Source organism: Macrotis lagotis, chromosome 3, assembly GCF_037893015.1.
Source record: "Macrotis lagotis isolate mMagLag1 chromosome 3, bilby.v1.9.chrom.fasta, whole genome shotgun sequence".
Lineage (NCBI taxonomy): Eukaryota > Metazoa > Chordata > Mammalia > Peramelemorphia > Peramelidae > Macrotis > Macrotis lagotis.
The window spans coordinates 211,282,844-211,306,616 of NC_133660.1; the positions used below are offsets into that span (position 1 = coordinate 211,282,844).

Below are 23,773 nucleotides of genomic sequence, written 5' to 3' on the forward strand. Positions count from 1 at the left end.
GAATATAAGGAAGAAGTTCTTAACAAGCAGAGTTATCTTAGAATCAAATGGAGTGACTAGAAAGATAGGTAACACAGCAGATAGGTTGCTCAGTGGATAGAGAGTTTGTTTCTCCACCTTCTGTGGTTGTTTGGACTCCAGGGAGCATCATACTTTCAGTTTTCATTTTGTGGATTGTCTTCCCTCATTATATTGTAAGCTCATTGAGGAACAGAGACTGCCTTTCTTTTTTCTGTCTGTACCCCTAGTACCTAGCATGATGCTGACACATAGTAAGTGTTCGAGAAAAATTTATTGAATTGAAAAATTACCAGAAATGAGCACAGTTAATAATAAGCACTTAATAAATGCTCATTGGCTGCTTGTGAACTGAATGACAGAAAGTATTTGTCCCATTTTATGGAAAAAGAATTAAGCCCTCTGAAGGTTGAGTTTTGAGGTGCACACTGACTTACTGGCAGAGCCAAGACCTAGCCAGAGAAATTTGATCCAATATCCCTATTAAATTTTTACGTGATACATTTCATTTTCTAAGTATTTAAATTCTGTGCACTGTTTGGTTGTCCCAACAACACATTTTACTGTATGTTTACAAGAAAGAAAGAAATCCCTTTCCATGACAACTGAGGACTAAAGAGGGCCATTGTGGGAAAAAAAAATCTCTTATTTAGAGCCACCAGAGGTCCTAAGATCACAGAACTAGAAGGGACCTTTGAGGGCTAAACCAATCCCTTCATTTCAGATGAGGAAAATGAATCCCAGAGATGATGAATGACTTGCTCAAAATGGGCTCAAAAGGGCAGAGCCAAAATTTCAACCCAGGTCCTTTGACTCCAGATCTAGTATTCTTTCCATTGTCCTCTTCTTTGTTTGTGGGTGGGGAGGTCCCTTCACCTGAGGCTGGAAGGCTAGCCACTTGTTAGGTAGACTATAGGGAGAATGTTCATTATGGGTTGAACTACATAGCTATCAGCATTCCTTCCAACTGAAATTTTGTGATTCCATTATCCTTTGTCCAAATTAAATTGAGTGAGGTTTATTAACTCTTATAAAAAGAACTGTACTGTCAGAGACAGGTCCACCAGAACAGAAAAATGTAGATTGTTCGGGAGTTCTGTGACTTCTGTTAAGAGCCCAGGATCTCAGGAAGCCTTATTCCTGGGGGCAAAAGATGGAGGTCAACCCAATACAAAATTCACAGGTAGTGGTATTGTCAGGACTGACCTGAAACTGCTTCTTTGAATAAGCTTCACTTCACCTAACTGTGCTTCAGTGGTAGCAGGAAGAGCTTTTCTTTCAAAATGAGGAGAGAAAACATCTTTACAATGCAATCAAGTCAAGTAATTCTTCCCTTAAAGGGTTGTTGTTTTTAATAATAGTAATAATAATAATAATAATAATAATAATAATAATTACAGCTAGATGGAACAGTCACTAGAACACTCTGCCCAGAATCAGATGAGGCACTTGAGTCTGAAGTGTTGAGGTTAAGTAATAATAATAATAATAATAATAATAATAACAATAATAATGCTTGTCCTTCATTTTGGGGAAGACCATGCCATCAGGGAGGTGATGCCATGAAAAACATATGAACTGGATTTGAGTGGGGGGGGCTGTGCTAAGTCACCAGCCTCACTTTCTCCTCCAGAGCCATCTGGGTCCAGTAGCCAGATATGAATCAGGGCAGCTGGAGATGACCCTGAATGTGAATGTGAATTAGTATTAAGTGACTTGCCCAAAGTCACACAGCTGGTGAGAATCAAGTGTCAGAGGCTGGCTAGGTGGCACAGTAGATAGAGAACTAGCCTTGGAGTCAGGAAGACTGGGACTTCTGATAGTCTCAGATGCCTCATCTGAAAAATGGGAATAATAGCCACAGCCCAGGGTTGTAGTGAGAATGAAGAGGCAAAGGAACAAGCATTTATTAAAAGCCTACTGTTTGCCAGGCACAACAAACCCTAGGGAGATGGATAATATTGGTAAAGTACTTTGCAAATCTTAAAAGCTTTATAGAAATGTACACATTTGGTGCTGAGTTTATCCTGGGAAGCCCAAATAGCAGATGTAAAGTAGATGTTTGAGAGAAGGTTATGAATAACTGTTATAATAGATTGCATTTATGTAGCATTTTATACCTTATGAAGAATGAGGATGGGTATATATAAATTTTATATGTTTCTATATGCACATGTATGCATATAAATTGGGTTAATTGTAGATAGTTCTGTATTCAAGGCAATCAGGATTAAGTGACTTGCCCAAGGTCACACACAATTGAAACCTTTGAAGTCCAAGAGACTCCCACAGCAGCCAGACCATCTCTAATAGTCCTGTTTCCTATATTAGACCCTGGGATAGAATGATTGTGGTTAAGGCAAATAAGAAGGATTCTTTGCACAGCATACCCCTCACTATAATGAAGATAATTGTGCAACTCCCACCCCCAATCATTTGGTTGGCTGGCATGGTCCTTTTTGATACCAAGGGTCTAGACTAGTAGTATAAGTCTATGTATATACAGACAAATAAACTTTGATGCTAGAATGTAAAATTTGGAAAGGAGCTTAGAAATTATTGTTGAATCTTAACTTTTCACCTAAAAGGAAAGTAGAACTTAGAAGCTGGTGCTCATTCTCTTGAATTATTGTGCATCATTTAATTAAAAAATTAAAAGACAATGAAAACCTGAACAGCAATTGATGTGTATATGTTGCACATGTAAAGAGAAGCAGTAAAGTCTCTTTGCTTAGATGTCTTGTTCCTTGTTATGTTGAGGATAGCATCACCCTTCCCTCCAAGATGAATAGAAAATTTAATCTAAGAAACTGTCATTTCTCTACCATTCCAGAAACTATCACTCCAGTTTTGGGTTCTTTTTCCTGTCATGGGAATAGGGATAGTGATGACTGCTTTGCTTTTTTTCTCCAGAGGTCTTCACCAACCAACCATTCCCATCAGGAGAACTAGGAGAGAAAATCCCAGATGTCATTTCAAGTCCCTCTAAGCTTTCTTTGTTCTCCCCTCCTCTTATTCTCCATGACTCACAAAAGGGATGTGTTGTACACCAGCAAAAATGTTAATGAAAAGCCCCTGCCCTAGAGAATGTATATTAGAGAACTCCTGATGCCTGCTGAGCCTCAGGTTCAGGTCTAGCTGAGCCCCATAAATCCCATACTTATTGCTTTCAAAATTACTTTTTGTGGAGGCTAAGAGTTGAGCTGAATTAGCCCCCAGGAAAGTTAGCCAATGTTGGGGGGCAGGTTTCAAATGAACAGGATTATGAAGATGCCATGTTTAATGATTTGATTGAATCACTGTTTATAGGATAACTATCAATTAGTACTGGAGAAAGTGGATAAAAACCTCTCTGTCTAATGTGTAACTTTTCTATTATAAATATTTGTAATTTTTTAAAAAAAAGAATTGAGACAGTATTTTGGGGTTTTTTGGTTTTGTTTTGTTTTTACATTTGCAAGGCAGTGGGGTTAAGTGGCTTGCCCAAGGCCCAATTATTAAGTGTTTCAGGCCGGATTTGAACTCAGGTACTCTTGATTCCAGGGCCGGTGCTCTATCCACTGCACTTTTTTTTTTAAATAAAAAGGATGATTGCACATGAAACTGCAAATCCATTATGTGTAACTTGTTATTCCTTTTAAATATATATATATATATATATATATATATATAAATTATCTTGTACATTTCTTTTTTTATTTCCCTTTCTGCCCTTCCTTCCCCTCACCCCTAGAGTTGGCTACCATTAGATATATAAAATGTGTGTGTATTCATATATATATATATATATATATTATGTAAAATTATTCTATACATATATATATATTTAATATATATATATATATAATTATTCTATACATATTTCTCTTTATCAGTATTTTCTCTGGATGCACACAGAAAGTATCTTGGCTGCCATGTTTATATTCTCCCAGCCCTGCCTCTGTTGGGAATACAGTTGGATGAAGGAACCAATTTCTGAGTAGTGTATAATGATCCCACCCAATTCCTTCATTTTTATAAATAAGGAAATTCTGGCCCAAAAAGATTAAATGAGTTGTCCAAAGGTAATCTTATTCCTTTGGAGACATCATACTGCCTCCATTTGTATAGAGACATAGATAATATTGATAATATTTATCTAAAACATAAATAGATTAAATATTTGTTAGGTTTTTTTCTTTTGTATATGTGTGTATGTGTGTGTGTGTTATGCCATGGACTTTTTTTGGCTATCTGGTACAATCTGTGGACCCCTTCTAGGAATAATATTTAAATAAAATATAGAGAATTTCAAAGGAAAATAATTATATTGAAACATAATTATCAAATATTTTTAAAAGTTTCTAGATTCCATGTTAAGAACTTCTGATTTATAAAATCATTTTTATATCAGTACTTACAAACACAAAGAAGCAATTGAGTACTTCCTTGGTTTTATGTAAATTATTTCTAGGACACCTGAGGATATGAGCAATCCAAAATCTTTAAACAAGAGTATATTAAGTCTCCTTCATAGTCATTCTGGAAAAAATTGAAGGATCTAAGATTTTGGAAAAAGGATTTTTCTTTTTTCTTTCCTCAGTCTAATAAGACTCAGATCAATAGGGGGAAAAAATATAAAGTCTCACATCTGGGTTCAAAAAAGTAACTTTATAAGTAACAGAGGAGGAAGGATTATCTAGATAGTTATCTAAAGAAAAAAAGCGGGTCTTAATGGACTTCAAATACAAATGAGGTGCTGCTGCAGTCAAATGTATTTATAACATGGTGAATTGTAATTGAGAGTCACAGTTTCCTAGGACAGAAAGATGATTATCCCACTTTGTCCTGTTCAGAAAGCCATTAACCAGGTAAGGAATTATTTTTTCAGCCATAGGGACTTATGGAACCATTTTCAAAGGCTGAATGGGGGCTGTGATTTTTCATCCCTTTGGAAAGAGGGAAGTCACATGTTGAAGCAGTAGGGTTGACTGATAACTATATGCACAAGGGGGAGCAGGAAAAGGCTAAGGTAGGAAATATTTTATCTTTCAGTAAGTGAAAGATGAATTGTGTATGATTCCAACTTGGGAATGGACATCAGAGGGAGTTGTCAATTTTCTTCTTGTTTTCTTAGTATTCCTTTTATCCCTTCGTATTTCTTACCTAGCTCCTTCTGGGTTGATAATAATTCCCCAAGGTGAAAAGAGATGTTCAGCAGCTGATTCTATTGCTCAAGTGAGTGAGCAGCCTGGCTGAATATGAGGTCTCTGTAGAATCTCCAGAGGCTTATTAAGGTTCACCTGCAGTGACCAGTGCTACCTTTTGCTTTCAAGAGATAGTGATTAATATCATATAGAGAAAGATCAGCTATATAACCTGAACTTTGTGCTGTCTGAGGTCCATATACACCCACAGAAGTGTTTTGAGCTCCAGTGCATTCTTCTTTCTATGTTTTTATTATTTACTGTGTACGAAGCTTTCTACTCAATTACAAAATTACAAAGAAGAAAAATTGCACAGTTCCTGATTTTAAGGAACTGCTGGTCTCTGGGGTAGGAAGGATAATGACATATAGGTCATATAAATAGATATATTATAGAATAAAGTTCAATGAACTTCAAGGAAAGATTCAAGATGATAACAGAAATGTTTTAAAGGAAGAAAACAAGTTCAGTGGGAAATAGCAGAATCCACTCTCCCCCACCCCTAGCACATAGTGTGTTATTTAAAATATTTGCGTGATTTCATGGAAGACATAGCCTCTGAGATGAATCTTAAACAATGAGAAGGAATTTTAACAGACAGAGAGATGAAGGGGCATGGGATGGAATGGGCAGGATAAGGCCAGGAAATGACTAGTTCACTTTGCCTGAAAAACAGAATACATGGAAGAGGAAAATTAAAACTTGAAAGAAAACTAGAAAAATACAATGGGACCAGATTATTAAAGGTCTTACATGCCAGCCTAAGACTTTAATATTTTAGCCCACAAGCTACAGGGAGCCACTGAAATATTTTGAGCAGAACATGGATATGGATATATCTAGTCATTAAGAAGAGTGGTTTAGTAGCTATATGAAAGATTACAAGTAGAGTGGAGGCATGGAAGGGTAGTCCAAGAAGGAATTGAACTAGTAGGTATTACAGAGGGCTGGGATGTGTCACCACTTTGTCCTTAGTCAAGGTTAGAAGTGCTGAGTAGCCTCATCAACTTTGACTAGAGGCAATCTATTGATCTGTCATTGGCTTAAAAAGACATATTAGAAACAAATTTGTCCACTACTTTGATTCTGGTATTGAAATCTAAGCAGAGATGCAAATAGTACACTTCCAGAGAATGAGTCTTCACTGAATAGAGGTTAATGCACTTAATTTTGGTGCCCTCCCCTGGGACTGGGCTATTCCTGACTGGTGGGTGAATGAGGAAAAAACTTAGAGAATCCACTATGCTTTGTATCTGCCCAACCATAATCAGAAGACAAGGGTGCTTCCAAATTGAACATCTGTTATTCTTAACTATCTCTTCCCTACCTGAATCACTGATTTTCACCCCAGGTTCTAAGAACAACAAAAGCTCCCGGAAAGAGTGTGCAAATCCACTACCTCTGTTGTGACTTCACAGATCAAAAACCCCCTTTTAATTCTTATTCCCCATTATATGTTGTGAACTTCCAGATAACAGGAATTGGTTCATTTTTATATTCCTGGTATCTAATGCAGGTGCTTAATGCTTATTTATTCAGCCATTTATCATAGAAAAAGACACTATCTCCTTAATCTAGTAGAAATTTTATGCAACAAAAGTTGAATAGGCCTAAATCCTTGCTATGAAAAAAAAAGGAATATACTTGGGAAGATTTTACCCTTTTTCAAATTCACTAAATGATTGCTTTCTGTATTGCCTCAATTTTCACTTTAGTGAAGGTCTAACTGAGGTTATCTTCCAGGGTGCATGCCTCTGATAGAAGGTAGGATAAAGGGGGCAACAAGTTCAATTTGAATAGGAAACAGAGTAAATTGCTTAGCCTCCAATCTAATAAAATTGTGATAAAGAATCAGAGAGATGCTAGTTTATTTGTGTGGAAAAGCTTTAGGTCCTAAGGCAAAGGAATTGATTTATGGACTCTTGAGATTCTCTCCATTCATAGTTTAAGACCCTTCATGATGATCCTAAGAGACATAGAAGGAAGAGGACTAGACCTCAACCTTTTTCCTCCTTCAGGAATTCCTGTCTCAAAATGGATGAAGGGAGAATGAGGGGCATTGAATAAATCTACAGAGATTTCTAGTTAGTGTGGTAGGATGATAGATTAGTAATCACTAAACTCAAAGCAATTCAGTGGCACAGTGGATAGAACAGGAGTGCTGAAGGTAGGAAGAGTTCAAATCCAGGCATAGACACTTACTAGCTGTGTGACCCTGAGAAAGTTATTTAATTTCTACCTGCCTTAGTTTCCTCAATTGTAAAATGAGGATCATAATAGAACATACCTCACAGGATTGATGGGAGGATCAAATGAGAGAATTTCTATAAATCACTTAGCATAGTGCCTGTCCTATAGTAGGTGCTCTCTTCAAACTCTAGTTCTACCATCTATTAAATGAAAGGGTTGGATTTGATGACCTACCTGAGTTTTCCTTCTGCCTCATGGATTTACAATTCACAATTAGTTTGATGCATGGGAGGCAAGAATAGACTTCACTATCTCTTTGACAGGTCTGAGAAAAATAGCAAAATAACAATAATAAAATAGCTACAATCTGACAGTTCTTCAAGGTTTTCAAAGAAAATTACATGTGGTACCTCAATCAAGGTGGGTGTTTTTATTTTTTTATTTTAAAATCCCATTTTATAGATTTTAACTGACATTAAAAGAAATTAAGGGACTTTCTCAGGATCACACAGCTAACAAGTGTCTGAACCAGGACTCAAACCCAGATCTTATACCTCCAAGGACAGCATCCTAACTGTGTGATCCTATTATTTGGGGGTCAAATCAGGGAAGCTTTGAGGATGTGCTGATGAAAGTTCACATAAGATTGATGTTCCAGGATGATGCCATCTGGGATAGTCCAAGAATTCTGTTCTTTATAAAGAATATGAGCTAATGATCATTTTGACACCTGGACTGGTTCAATTCTAGGAAGAGGTATTGTTGGGGGGGGCACTCAACTCCTTTGGGTTCAACGATGAGCAGCAGGAAGGAACTGGGGATCCAGCCTGAGTAGGTCTTATCATTAAAGAAGCAAATGAGGATGAACTGTAACTCCAGACTGGGCTAATGCACTTTGGGAAATGGAGCATATCTTTGGAGTTCTTCCCATCTTCACTGTCAAGATATTAATGATGTGCATATACCGAACTCTCTGCTTTTAGTAGAGGGTCAAAAAAGCCTTGGTTTCAGTAACAGATATAAGAACTAGACCTTCAATTTCATTATTAAAGGGAACTGCCAAGTAAGGAAACTCTCTTATCTATATAGGTTGCCGTTTTCTCTGCAATTTAGAATTTTAGAGACTAGAGCATGAGGAGTTAAGTGACTTACCCAATCACATAACCAGTATGTTAGAACTTGAATCAATAAATAATAATAATCAGGAGCAGGACTTGAATCCAGATCTTCAAGACTAGCTATCTATACAATATACCAGGCTGCCACTTGGTTCTAGAGACAGAGCATTGGGATAATCCAGTATAGTTCTGATCTAGAATGACTCTTTTTAAGCACAATCTGAGAAGCACTGGGAAAGAGGGAAACAATTGGTTGTTTGCTAACAAATTAAGAAGGCTTTATCCATCTTTTTTTAAAAATTTAAACCATTCAAGTAATCATTTAGTAATTATTTATTGGGGCGGCTAGGTGGCGTAGTGGGGGGTGGCTAGGTGGCATAGTGGATAAAGCACCGGCCTTGGAGTCAGGAGTACCTGGGTTCAAATCTGGTCTCAGACACTTAATAATTACCTAGCTGTGTGGCCTTGGGCAAGCCACTTAACCCCATTTGCCTTGCAAAAACCTAAAAAAAAATAATTATTTATTGAACATTTACCACATTGTATGAAGGACTAAGATTTCAGAGTATGTTCTTTTTTTAAAAAACACTAGAGTGATTTTAGAGAAAGGATATTCCAAAATCAAGTCCTGATGAGGAGAAAATTCAAATGCAGAGGTATGAGAGCATATCTTTCCCTAGAAAACCCTCTCAAGGATAGTTGCTATAGTGACAGGAAGAGAAGCCAGGATCCAGGGAGTCAAAGATACCCTTTAATCTGTGATGCCAAATTTATGTCAATCAATTGATGAGTGTCTATTAAATGTCTACTATGGACCAGGCCATTCAAATGGGTGAAACAACAAACACACACACACACACACACACACACACACACACACACACACACATATACATATATATATATCTTTAGCACAAATATAAAATTATTAAATTATATATACAAGTATGTATTGTATGTACATACACACACATATATATATATTATACATAAATTTAAATATAAGATATTAGAATGGAGAACACTTAGTGAGAGGAAAAATTGGTAAAGGATTCATGAAGAATACAGTGCTTGGATGCATGCTAAAGTAAGAGAGAGACTCAAACATAAAAGTGAAGAGACTGCAGATTCCAGGTATGAGGAAGTCTGGTAAAAAGCTGTAGACAGGAGATGAAGTGTTTTGTTGTGAGGAGAAGAGAGGCCAGTTTGACTCAGTTTCAAATCTTGCAAAAGGGAACAATGTCAAAAGATGCTCAAAAGATAGATTTAAAATTGAGGTCAGGAAAATCCATGTTTACATTTAGTCAGCAATGTAGAATCACAGAACCTTGGGCCTGAAAGGTAATTTAGCAATATTAGGTCCAACCCTCTTCATTTTACATATGAACAAACTAAAGAGAAATGAATAGAACCAGGAATAGAATACAAATCTCTTGATGTCTACTCCAGGGATGTTTCTACCATATAACTGTGGTTCAGGTTTGTGATTTCCAGGAGATGCTACTGTATTTGGATTTAACATTGAAAATGCCTCTTAGACAAATCCATTTTTTTTTTCTGATATAGATTTGGTTCTACACAAACAATATTTTTTCTACTGCTGGGGTACCTACAGAAAAGATTCCATATATAACCCTGAGTACTGGTGGTGTCGAGACTTTGGCTGCCATCTTTTCAGTAAGTATGTTGTTGGCTACAGCTATGTAATGAAAAACAACCATACAGACTACAGAACAGCAAATTTTTCTCAGTACATATAGAGGGGAAAAATAGTATATTCTGGCTAGATGCCTTTCTCATACTAAAGAGACCTTGCATTTTAGTAGATTAATTTTACCTTAGAACCATTAAGAACAGTTTTTCTATCATTTGCCTTTAGATCAGTGTAGATCCTAATGAATTTCTTCTATTGATAAATTCCAAATTTTTTGCCATTTCTCTTACTGTTTTTCTCCACCTGTCTTTCCTATTCTTGGCATAAATCACATGTAAGTTAGGCAGATATTAGTATTTCAAGTAGATGCCAAATAACCATTTGTCCATCTTGGGGAGTCTTCTCTTACACAATTCTCTAGATCATCCTGAAGTAAAACTCTAGTGTCATCTGTACCTTTTCCATTTCATTCCACATTCAGTCACTTGCCAAGTTATATCTATTCTACCTTTAAAAGAGGAAAGGTCTTCACCTTTTGTGTTTCATGGACTACTTTGGCAATCTGGTGAAGCCTATGAATCCCTTCTCAGAATGATTTATTGTCTGCATTTATAACTAAATGGAATACTAAATTTTGTTAGAATAGTGAAAATAATGCATGGGACCCTTGAATCTATCAATGAACCCTTTGGATCTGAAGCAAGGAAACCCTACTTTGCAATATCTCTTTCCTTCATTTCCTTCCTTCCCTCCCTGCCCTTGCCAGTCTTGTCAGGTGCTCATTATTTTTCTTCTTGTAACAACTCTTAAATGGTCTCCCTGCCCGCATTCCATCCTCTGTTGCATTCAGCTGGCTTTAGCAGAGCTAGGCTAGAAGTTCCCAAATATTTTTATCCTCCATACCCCACTGGTTTGCAGTTAGCCTTTTTGTATCTCTCATTTAATATAAGAGTTTATAAACAGATTCATAAGATGTTAAAGTGATTATTTTTATAAAGAAGATTATATTTGATACATAACATCTCCCCAATATCATAAGGTTGTTAAATGTTTATCTAAATATGGTCAAATAAGTTATTGAAACCATTGATTTTGTTTCTTTTCAATAATAGCTTTACTTTCAACATATATTTTTTGTTTTAATATTATACTGTTTCCTAATTACATGTAAAACAATTTAAACTTTCATTTTGAACAATTTTAAGTTCCAAGTTCTCTCCCATCCTCCCTCCTTCTTCCCTTCTAAAGTTAAAAAAAATCTAATGCTTCAATCTGCATTTTAGATTTCATCAGTTCTTTCTCTGGAGGTGGACAGCATTTTTCATCATGATCCTTCAAAATTGTCTTGAATCTCTGTTTGCTAAGAATACACTAAGTCAATTCAGAGTTGATCATTGTCCAATTCAATAGAGTTTTTGAAAGAGATATTGGCATTTATTTCATTTTCCACCTTCTTTTTGTTTTTTTCTTCTTCTGGCTTTGATTGAGAACTGAACTGAGATAAAAGGTTTTATCTGTAGAATTAAAGATTAGTGAGCATGTTGCATAAGAAAGGGAAAGACTTCTCCAAGGGTACACCAATTTTTTGGTAATTTCATTGTTTAGAAATCAATTAAGATGTTCTGGTTATTACAGAAAAAGATTAACATTCCCTGTACCATGGTTGTTGATATTTTCTAGATTATTATGAAAAGGGTGTCATAACCCAATTTCATTCATTTGATTTCAATCAATAGGAATTATTTCTCTGATTGTCTCAAAATTTTCAGATGTTCTGTAGTGTTCCTTCTTTTCCTTATCCTGCTACCCTTTCTCACCATATTTTCTCCAAATGCATTTTTAACCCATGAATGCTACTCATTTTGGAATCCTGAATAGGTAGGACAGGTATTTGTCAAAACCCTTTGACAAGTTTCTTGTGTTCCCTTGAAGTACACATACCCTTCCTTGAGAACCCCTGAGCTAGACAGAGATTAGTTTCAATTGTCACATTCAAGAACCTCACAAGTAAATGTGAGATCTTGGCCATCAACAATAGTCTTGATTTTTGTCTTGCTACTGAACTTGAATGGCTCTGAAAGAGAGAATGAAGCTGACAACTTTGTGCAAATCTGCTTCACCTAAATTTAATCCATAAATTAAGACATCACCCTTGTAATGTCATTGTTCCTCTTCAAAAACAAAGGACAACCAACAACAATGTACATACACACAAACACATAAACATATAATTGATTTAGTCCCCTATGCCCACCTTTGCATTGAAGTGACTAAGTATCACAGTTTGTGCTGCTTTAAGTTGGAGGGTCAATTAATCATGCTTATACTAACTGATAATAGCAGTTATAAGGTTTGCAAAGTACTTTCCTAACATGAGACAGAGTATAAATATTATAATCTCCCTTTTACAGCCTCAAAGAAGTTCAATGAGCTGTCCTTTGTCATACTTTCAGTGTCAGTGTCCAAGTCCAGTACCAGACCACTTCCTGCTATGCTGTAAGAAGGTTTTAAGTTACATAAACCTATGACAGCATAGCAACTAGTTCCCAAACTTTCCATGACTATTCATGTAACCTACTCTTCTCTGATTCTCTTACTTTCCACTCAAGATGAGGTTAAGCAAGTCTGAGAATTTGGGAGTTAGAAGTGGTAACATATATATCTCTCACTCCACATGAAATTTTTTTAATGGATTAAGGAATAAAATTAGAATGCTATCAAATTGTACTCAGCTCAGAGAAGAACCTACTTACTTTTCTAATTGCAGGCTAACATCAAGTTAGGATCTCTTCTGTTCAATTTTCTGGCAGTATCAACTGCTCTAGAAAAATTAAGGTGAATGAGGATTTAAAGAAAACCATCAGATTTTGTGTTTGGCAAGTTACACATAACCTATGAAACAATAAAAGATTCTTAAAACAAAGGCCATTGACTTGTTTAATATTGGATAAATATTTCAATATAATTGATTTCTTTTGTGTGTATATATAATATGCATTTTAAAGAATTAGTCTGAGAAAGGGTCTATAATAGGCTTTACCAGAATTATATAAAAATGGTTAAGGACTTCTGATTTAAACATAAGATACAGAAGAATTAAAGAATAATACAAGATACAACCAATCAAAATACAAAAGAAAAAGAACACGGTAGAGTGTCATGGAATCAGAGGTCCTTGGTTCAAATCCTTGCTCTGACATTTATTAGCTGTGTTCCTGAGCAAACCTCTTATTCAAGTTTCATGAGAACATACTTGGCTTTCCCAATTCTTGATTCCATTTTCTTATGATTCTTCTTCATTTCTTTCATATTTAAAGAATTTCAGATGTATAAGGGAATTCAGTGGCTAGCTAGCCCAATCTACATGTAGGGGAAAATAAATCTCTTCAAAATACTTCAATGTTATCCAACTAGTTTTTCTTGAAGTACTCTTGTATGGAGGAACTAATCACCTTCTGAAGCAACACACTTTTGGATAGTTCTAATTGTTAGGATTTTTCCTTCTGAAAACAAGGAAATATTTGCCTTTTTACAACTTACATTCATTTCTTGCAAATCTGCCTTTCTATTTCATGACCCAAAGCTTGGGATATGCTTTACTTGATTGTTAACTTTCTGCTACTCAAGATGGAACATGGTAAAAAGAATGACATACTTTACCAGTAGCTGGGCTTATCCAAGAACTTCAGGAGAAAGATGTCACTCTTTTTACTACTTATGTGAGCATGGGCAAGCAAACTTTTTAAAAAAAATATGTCAGCATCACTAATTTTATTTTTTCAATTAGTAAGCATTAATTTTCCCTTTTTCCTACATCCCTACTAACTGGAAAGAACAAAGAAAAACAATAAAAATACAGTCAAGCAAAAAAAATCCTATTAACTATGTCCAAAAATATGTTTCAATTTTTTATCCTTAGTCCATCACCTCTCTAATAGCATTGTTGGTGGGTAGCAGGTAGATAACATTCTTGATTGTTGGTCCTCCAAAATCATTATTGGTGATTGCATTAATCAGAATTGTTAAGTATTTGCTTCTTGCTTTCTGCATCAGTACATACAAATCTTCTTAAGTTTTTTTCTGAAACTATCCCTTTCATCAATTCTTACAATGCAATAGATTTCCATTATATTCATATATTGTAATTTGTTCTTCTGCTCCCCAAATGATGAATATCCCTTTAGTTTCCAATTCTTTAACAGGCAAATATTTTGAGACTTTTCTGGTTCTCAATTTAAACTCTTAAGTCAGAATCAAATATTTGTTGGGCATTGATTATGTCCAAAAAGTATTAAGTGAACTCTTGTAGGGATTTCACGGTAATAGGAGATACAGATTATGTGTGGCTAAGAGTTCACTGTTTCCCCATCTAATAGAATAGAAGGATCCCCTGAGGGAAAAGAAATTATTGTGACTTCCTTGCCTTGGCATATGAATGCCTTCATTCTAGAAGATCTGGTGATTAAGTTTGAAGAACTGGAACTTATGTCTAACAGCCCAATAAAAACAGCAGAAAAAGACTTCCTAAAAAACCAGTAGTGTCCTTGGGGAAATTAAGTACTGTCAAGGCAAACTGAACAACAAACACAATCAGTACCACCAAAACAACAAACTTAACAATGGCTCTAATCTAGAATGGAGAAATACACACTGGACAGATTGACTAGGGAGAGTGAGGAGAACATTATGGAAGTGATCAAAGACCATTCAACTCGATCTGGGCTTTAGTGTTCACAAGAGATATAACAAGGACATCAGCTTCAATAATCTTCTCAGAGTTCACAAAGTCACTGGATATCCTTTGATAGATGTTAGTATATCATAATCAAAGTATGTTACAAAAGGAAAAGATTGGAAGGCTAGATGGCTGATTGACTGGCTGACTAGAGGATGGATGGATGGATGGATGGATGGATGACTTTACTTGATTATAAAAAAGGAAAGATTTGGAGACCAAGAGTTTTTACATTACTTACCCATTCCAGAATACAGGATAGATACTAGCATACTTGGGTGAAATAAGTAAGCATGAACAAATAACTTTTCCTGCTATCAAATAATATGATGCTAATTACTAGGATAATAATACTTTATATTGTTCCATTTATACTCATAACAACTGCATAAGGAAATTAGTGTATTATCATTATGATGATTACCAAATTATTATTACCAATTAGTACCAAAATAGTATTATATTTTCAGATGATGAAACTGAGTCTCAAAGGAGTAAAGTGACTTGCTGGAGGCCCCATATCTAGGAAGTTGGGGAACTGGGTCTATCCCTGCCTGCTGAGTTCTTTCCTTTACTTTAAGGTTCAGCTCAAGTACCACTTCTTTTGTCAAGCTTTTCCAGATTCTTCCCTTCCCCTCCCCTCTCCCCCTCAATTTTTTCTCTTCAGATTTTTCCCGCTCACTTTCCCTGTATATCTAGTTTATTCCCCCATCATATTTTATCTTCTATCATATTTGTTCATAGATGTGTTCTAGGCTATATTTCCTCAATTTGACTATAATAATTTTCAATAATAATGATCATAATACTAATAATAATGATGATAGTGATGGTAGTAAGAAAAATGAGGTTGGTTATATGGTGCTCTATACTCAAACTAGTTGAGTTTGTCTCTTGAAAACTTATGAGATTTTAGAAACAATTCCAGTATATGAAGGATGAGTGGCAGGGTGGATTAGGAAATGGACTGCATTAGAAATTTGGAAGAGTTGATGAGTTTTAGTCCTAATTATCAGCAGTTATGCCTTCCTTTTATCTAGAGCTTTCTGTCTTACAAAAGGCAGTATTGTGTCCTTCCTACAGAGCACCTAGAAATATCATGGTTCATCCATGTTAGAGATGGACAGAGTCAAGGACAGGGGATTTTAAAAAGAGACTGCATGGGAAAATGAAAAGGGAGGTTAGAGAAATGCTTCTCAAGGCATGCAATGCAAGTGTTAAACTGAGATCTAGAGAGTGGAAATGTTTTTGATAGATAGTAATCGCCTAGGAAGCAGCCAGGTAATTCAGTGGATAGAGTACTGGGGTCTGGAGTCATAAGAACTGAGTTCAAATACAGCCTCAAACATTTAATGGCTATGTGACCCCAGGCAAATCACTTAATCTGTTTGCCTTCATTCACTAAAGAAGGAAATGGGAAGCCACTTCAGTTTTTTCCCAAGAAAACTCCAAGAACAGCATGCTCTAGTTTTGACTAAATGACTAAATGACTGATTTAAAATCACATTTTCTCACTCCAAGTTTAGGGCTCTTTTTACTACAAACCTCTTTATTCATTGACTTCAGTGAGCAAATTAGTTTCTTGTAGCCTCAGTTTTTTCATGTATCAAATGGAAAGATTAGCACCTACCCTGTTTAATTCATAGGATTATTGGTCAAATGAAAGTCAATGAAAACACTAGGAAAAGACCAGTCGCTATTGAAGGTTAAGATCAAATTATTAGGTGAAAAAGGAGATGGAGTTGCAAAGAAAAGAAAACTCCTAAAATTAAAAATGGGCTCAGAAGCAAACAGCTCTTTTCAGAAAGGCTTCTGATGCCCCAAATACAGAACAAAGGGTTTCAGAGAAAAAAATACATCACAGGAAGACATTTTGTGACCTTAATTAAGCAGAAACTCCAAATTGTATTTCATATTTTGCTTTCAAAATTGGAAACTTGATTTGGTCCCCTGGGTCCTTATGAAGATAGACAATGAATGTATTTGCTCTCGATGTTTATTGTAAAAATGCTGAAGGAGTTATGGACAACTCCATCCACATTCAGACAAAGGAAAAAACAAAACAAAAAACTAAGCTACAGAATCTGAATGAACATTATAGTCACTTTTTAAAAATTTCTCTTATGTTTTTCCTTCTTATCCCATGGTTTTCTTTCTTTTCCCTTAGTCCTAGTTCCTCATACAGAAAATGACTAATATGTAAACATGTTAAACACAAATGTACATGTGCAATTTTCAGTGGAACATTCACAGCAAGAAAAAAAGGTTTTCATTTTGAAATATATTTCAGCACCATACTGTCACAAAATATGTTTTAAAATAACCTAACCTAGTTGCAAACACTTTGCAACCTCTATTTAAGATGAAAGAATACAATCAATCTAGAAATCATTTGTGTTAGGACAAGGCAGAATCATAGACTCAGAACTAAGAAACATCTTAAATAATTTAACAAGGAATGTTGGAGCTGAAAAAGGCATTTCTTGGAATTTAAAACACTAAAGAATCTTAAAACTTAAATCTTAACACAGAATATAGAATATCAGTGTCCTGTCTTCAGCAAATCACTTCCACTGTCTAGTATTCAGTTTTCTTATCTGTAAAGGTTGGACTAGATCTTTAAGATTATTCTAGCTCTGATTCTCTGATATTATATAATACTAAGTCTTAGAACTTCTTTTTTAAATTGATATTTTATTTTTCAAATCCAGTTATAAAGATTTTTTAAACATTCATTCATACGCATAGGAATATTTCTTCCTACCCCCCTCAACTCAGTGGCAGTCAGGTTAATATTGTACATAGACATTTGTGTTAAATGTGTTTACAGATTAGTCATTTTCAGTGTTAGGAATTAGGATTAAGGGAAAGAAATACATAAGAGATTTTTTTTTTAAAAAGTGAACACAAGGATGGCTAGGTGGTTCAGTGGATAGAGTACTGGCCCTGGATTCAGGAGTACCTGAGTTCAAATCCAGCCTCAGACACTTAATAATTACCTAGCTGTGTGGCCTTGGGAAAGCCACTTAACCCCATTGCCTCGCAAAAACTAAAAACTAAAATAAATAAAAAAGAGTGAACATAGTGTTCATCAGATTCTTGAAGGATTTTTGTTTTGTTTGTTTTGTTTTTCTTCCTCTGATGGGGATGGTGTTGTCCAGAGTTGTTCTAAAAGGGTTGTCCTAGCTCTCAGAGCAACTGCATCCATCAAGGTTGATTATCTCCCTATGCTGTTGTTAATGTGTACACTGTTCTCTTGATTCTGCTCTCTTCACTCAGCATCAGATCCATGCTTCTTTAGAGTCTTACCATTTATTGTTTCATATAGAACAATAATATTCCATAGTATTCATGTACCCACAACTTGCTTAGCAATTTCCCAGTTGATGGGCATCCCCTCAATTTCCAATTCTTTGCCACTACAAAAAGAGTTGCTATGAATATTTTGGAACCTGTGGGACTTTTCCCATTTTTTATGATTTCTTCTGGATATAGACCTAGAATTGGAATTTTTTGGTCAAAGGGTATGAACAGTTTTATTGCTCTTTAGGCATAGTTCCATTGTTCTCCAGAATGGTTGAATCCATTTATAACTCCACCAGCAATGCATCAATGTCCCAATCCTCCCACAATCTCCCCAACATTGCTCATTTCTCCTTTTTCTCATTTTGGACAATCTAATAGGTGTGAGATGATAACTCAGAGTTGTTTTAATTTGCATTTCTCTAATTAATAATGATTTGGAGCATTTTTCATATGATTATATATAACTTTAATTTCTTCATTTGAAAACTATTCATATCCTTTGACCATTTATCAATTGGGGAATGACTTGTAACTTTATAAATTTGATGCAGTTCTCTATATATTTTAGAAATGAGACCTTTGTCAGAACTCCTAGTTGTGAAGATTGTGTCCTAGCTTTATACTTTCCTTCTAATTTTGGCAGCATCGATTGTATTAATGCAAAACCTTTTCAATTTAATATAGTCAAAATCATTCATTTTGCAGTTTATAATGTCCTCTGTTTCTTTTTTTGGTCATAAATTTGTCCCCTTTCCATAGATCTGATGGATAATTTCTTGGTCTATTAATTTTTCTATGGTGTTGCCTTTTATGTCTAAAATTCTGTACCCATTTTGACCTTATTTTGGTATAGGGTATGAGATGTGGGTGTATATACTTGGTTTTTGCCATACTGTTTTCTAGTTTCCCCAACAGTTTTTGTCAAATAGTGAGTTCTTATCCCAGAAGTTAATGTCTTTGGGTTTGTCATACAGTATATTGCTGTAGTCACTTACTATTATTCCTTTTGAATTTACCATAATCCACTGATCCGTTATTCTATTTCTTAACCAGTACCAGGCAGTTTTGATGTCTGCTGCTTCATAGTATACTTTTAAGATCAACCTAGGTCACCTTCCTTTACATTTTTTTTCATCAGTTCCCTTGCTATTCTTAACCTTTTGTTGCCCCAAGTGAATTTTGTTACTATTTTTTTCTAGTTCGGTAAAATAATTATTTGGTAGTTTGATTGGTATGGCACAGAATAAATAATTTAATTTGGGTAGAATTATCATTTTTATTTTATTAACTTGACCTAACCATGAGCAATTGACATTTTCCCAATTATTTAGAGTCTTAGAATTTCTGACTTTAACATATATATGTTGTTGTTTCGTCATTTCAGTTGTATACAATTTTTTTGTGATCCCATTGGGGGTTTTCTTGGCAAAGATACTGGAGTGGTCTGTCATTTCCTTCTCCAGCTCATTTTATAGATGCGGAAACTGAGTAAAACAGGGCTAAGTGACTTCTCCAGGGTCACACAGCTAGTATCTGAGGCTGAATTTGAAGCCAGGAAGATGAATGTCACTTAGTAATCTCTAACATGCACAGTCATGCAAAACAAATTCTCACATTGGCCTCAGTGGTCTCAGTGTATACTCTGAGTTTATCACCTCTGAGTCCATCAGAAGGTAGGTCTCATTTTGAGTCTTCTGAAATCATAGTTTGTCATTGCCTTAATTAGAGTTCTTATTTTTTTCAAAGCAGCTAGTTTTTACAGTAATATTGACAGAAATTATTCCCCTGGTTCTGCTTACTTTCCTCTGCCTTTTCAAAGTTTTCCAGGTTTCTCTGAAACCATAATCATCATTACAGCACAATAGTATTCCATCACATTTAAATATCATAACATTCAGCCATTCCTCAATTAATAGTTAGCCCCTCAAATTTTAATTTTCTGCTGCTGCAAAAAATGGCTGCTTTAAATATTTTTTGCATAGACTTGGAGTTTGTTTTGCTTAGAATAAATCCCCCCCCCCAATATATCTTCTCTCTTATCTTCCATTTCTCTTCTCTTCTTTCTCTGTTTCCTGGTTAAATCAAATATATTTCTGTACTAACTGTGTAAATGTATTTATTCTGCCTTCTTTTGACCTGTTCAACTAAAATTTCAAGTGTGGCCCACTCCCCCATCCTTCTTCCTTGTTTATATACAAACTTCTATGTGTATATCCATCTATACAAGAACTTTCTCCTTCCCTCTCCTTTCCCCCTTCCCATTATATTCCTCTTCCTCTTCCTTTCCATGCTTTCATCCAAATATATCATAACCTTTTCCAGGTCCATTGTCTAATTAGACTCCATTTATGATCCTTAATGTTGATAGAGTTCTGAAGGGACAGATGAATCATCTCCCCATAGTAGAATGTAAGACATTTATCCTTGTTTAGTACTTTATGATCATTCATGACTGTTATGTTTCTCTTAACTCCTGTGCTTGTGCTTCTGTTGGGAGCCATTGTGTATGGAAGTATTGTGAATTATCTTCACCTGGTGTCCTTGAACACCAGAATATTATTTTACTAAGTGCCACAGGAGTAGGAGTAGATTAGAGACTGGAAAGATATTTAGGCACTGGTGTTTTGGTGAATAAACGGAGTACTTGGGGATCTTGATGAAGTATTTGTCCCCTTTGTCATCTATGTCTCCTGTCCCTCCAATGCTTGCCTGCGGAGATTGAGGGAGCCAGGAAAAGGGACTCTACATATTTTAAAGTTTCTACAAAGCTAATTTCTCCTTTTAAAGGTGGGGAAATAAAGAGATCTATCCAAATAATGAGGCAAGACTTCCCACTTCCAATCCCTTCCACTTTCCACAGCATCACTATCTTCCAAAACAGTGCTCCCTATTATTTCCCTCCTCAATGTGAAAATGACTGTTTGAAAGGGTATTCCCTTCTGAGATTATGATTACAGGGAGAAAATTACAGTGATATTTAGGACTCCTGGTGTCTTCAATGATAAGAGAGGATCTTCAGCCAAATGTATGTGATCTCCCAGTTCTTTGAAATGAAATGTCATAGACTGTCTTGAAGTGTCAGGCCTCATACTATTTATTGAAAATGCTGCATTAACCTATTGTAGAGGATTCATTAAGTTCTGCTCTTTGTCTTCCATCAATATGAGTTTCTGTAGAAAAAGTGTCCAACTAGACTCAAAATTGGCCCAGGGGGGTGGGGTGGGGTAGGATATGTAGTAATGGAAGCAGCAGGCTACCCAGAGCCCAAAGACCTGAATTCACTTACCAATTCTCCTACTTACTAGTTGTGGGATCCTGAGTAAGTCACTTAATTTTTCTCAGGCTATTTCCTCACCTGTCAAGGGACAGGATAATACTTTAACACTTCCTACTTTAGAGAATAATAGGAATTAAGGAGATTTATTCATATGAACTAAGAAATCATCATCACCAAAGTACGTATTATGACTCTCAAATGGATCAGCATCAGAAGTGGATGTGATTTTATTAGTAGAATTTATATTAAAGATTTTCCTTGTCAACTGCACACTAAGGACCATGGAGTCTTTCCATCTGACTTGCACCCAAAATCTACTGTGTGGATCTTCTCCTATTACAATGTGAATTCCTTGGGATTAGGCAGTCTTGCTTTTTTCTCTTTGTATCTCTGGTATTTTGTATCTCCATACTTTGCAAATAAATACATTTTTTGAAAAAGTATGGTCACCCCCTCACTCACTACTTAATCTTATTGCCAATAATAATGAAAACATGCAATCTCTGTCTACAGGCTTGTGGAAGGAAAGAGTTGACTTTAAAAATCAATTTTTTGGGGCGGCTAAGTGGCACAGTGAATAGAGCACTGGCCCTGGAGTCAGGAGTACCTGAGTTTAAATGTGGCCTCAGACATTTAATAATTACCTAGGTGTGGCCTTGGGCAAGCCACTTAACCCCATTGCTTTGCAAAAAAAACCCTAAAAAAATCAATTTCTGGATTTAAAGAATTAGGGACAATTTTGTCTAGGCTTGTCTTTGTGTTACTGTTTCTCCATGAATCTGTTCTAGGCAAACCAAGGAATGATGGGTGTCTTGGGGCTTCCAAAGGGAACTACTTTATGTTTTCAGGGCATCTGAATTATAATTTTGGGAACTTCTAATATTTCCTGTTTCAGTAACTTTCACTCTAAAAGAGACTTGGGAAGTATACAAAACACTGATGAGAATTTAACTTATATAACATCTGGGTGAACAAGAAAGAAATGGAGTCATTTCCAATATTGTTTTGAGTTTTATCATAAAACTAGGTGGACTATTGAAGCAAAGGCCATTCCCAGTCCCCAGAATCCAGTAGTTTGATGCCAAATACAGATTGATATAGTAGAAATAAAATGGAATTTGAAGATGGAAGACAGTTTTAAATCTAAGCATGGTGGACTAGAAAGAACACTGAATTTAGAAAAACTAGGTTCAGTTCCTAGCTCTTTCTATGTGATGTTAGACAATTCACTTTAATTCTCTGGGTTTCAGTTTCTCCTCTCTGGAAAATAAGGTTTTAGGCTAGATGAATGACCCTTAAGGAGATCTTTAATCTTAATTCTTCTCTCAAAGCATACTTCTGGATCATCTCACTCTCCTATTCATTAAATCCCAGTGGCTCCCTATTGCTTTGGATACAGAATCCTCTTCTTGGCTTTCCCCCTGCCTTTTGCAAGGCAATGAAATTAAGTAACTTGCCCAAAGTCTCACAGCTAATAAGATTAAGTATCAATTTCTGACTTGAGGGCTGATGCTCTATCCACTGCACTATCTAGCTGCCCCTTCTACCTGGCTTTTAAAATCTAGACCTTAGGGGGCGGCTAGGTGGCACAGTGGATAGAGCACCGGCCTTGGAGTCAGGAGTACCTGGGTTCAAGCCCGACCTCTGACACTTAATAATTACCTAGCCGCGTAGCCTTGGACAAGCCACTTAACCCCATTGCCTTGCAAAAATCTAAAAACAAAAAACAAAAACCTAGACCTTTCCTCCCTTTCCAATCTTGTTATACCTTACATATTCTCTATTATCCAGTGACTTTGGCCTCCTTGCTGTTCCACTCAGAAAACAATCTGTCTTTTAAATCTGTGCAGTTTCATTGGTTGACCCCCCCCAACCTCCCTTCCTACCTTCTCTGATTTTCTTCAAGTCTCAGCTAAAATTCTTCCTTCTGCAAGAAGTCTTTTTCCAGTTTTCCTTAATTTTAGTACTTTTTCTTTGAGATTATCTCCAATGTATCCTTTCTAGTTTGTAGGGAGTTGTTTGCACATTATCCTGCCATTAGAGTTTAATTTTTGAAGTCTACTGTTTTTGCCTTTCTTCAAATCTCCAGTCCTTAGTCCAGTATATATGACACATAGTAGGTATTTAATATGTGTTAGCTGACTTACTTACTTTTCTTTTTTTCTTTTTGTTCTACATATTGACTTTTCTTTTCAAAACTAAATGTTCTAATTCCTTGAGTAGATCTTCACATCACCTCCTCTATAGTCAATCCCCTTACCAGCCTGGCTAACTTTTTCTGGACACACC

The 23,773-nt window shown here is 35.8% G+C and overlaps 1 protein-coding gene and 1 long non-coding RNA gene across 7 annotated transcripts in view; one reads left to right on the forward strand and one right to left on the reverse strand.

Annotated features, from left to right (window-relative positions):
- SLC2A9 (solute carrier family 2 member 9) overlaps window positions 1–23,773 on the forward strand; it is a 283,196-nt gene that overhangs the window by 150,186 nt on the left and 109,237 nt on the right. For all 3 annotated transcript variants that reach the window (XM_074229795.1, XM_074229794.1, XM_074229793.1), the window contains one exon: window positions 10,079–10,189. In XM_074229795.1, the coding sequence (XP_074085896.1) occupies window positions 10,079–10,189 (111 nt within the window). The remainder of the gene's footprint in view (window positions 1–10,078; window positions 10,190–23,773) is intronic.
- LOC141518089 (uncharacterized) overlaps window positions 1–23,773 on the reverse strand; it is a 253,311-nt gene that overhangs the window by 76,907 nt on the left and 152,631 nt on the right. The window lies entirely within an intron of this gene.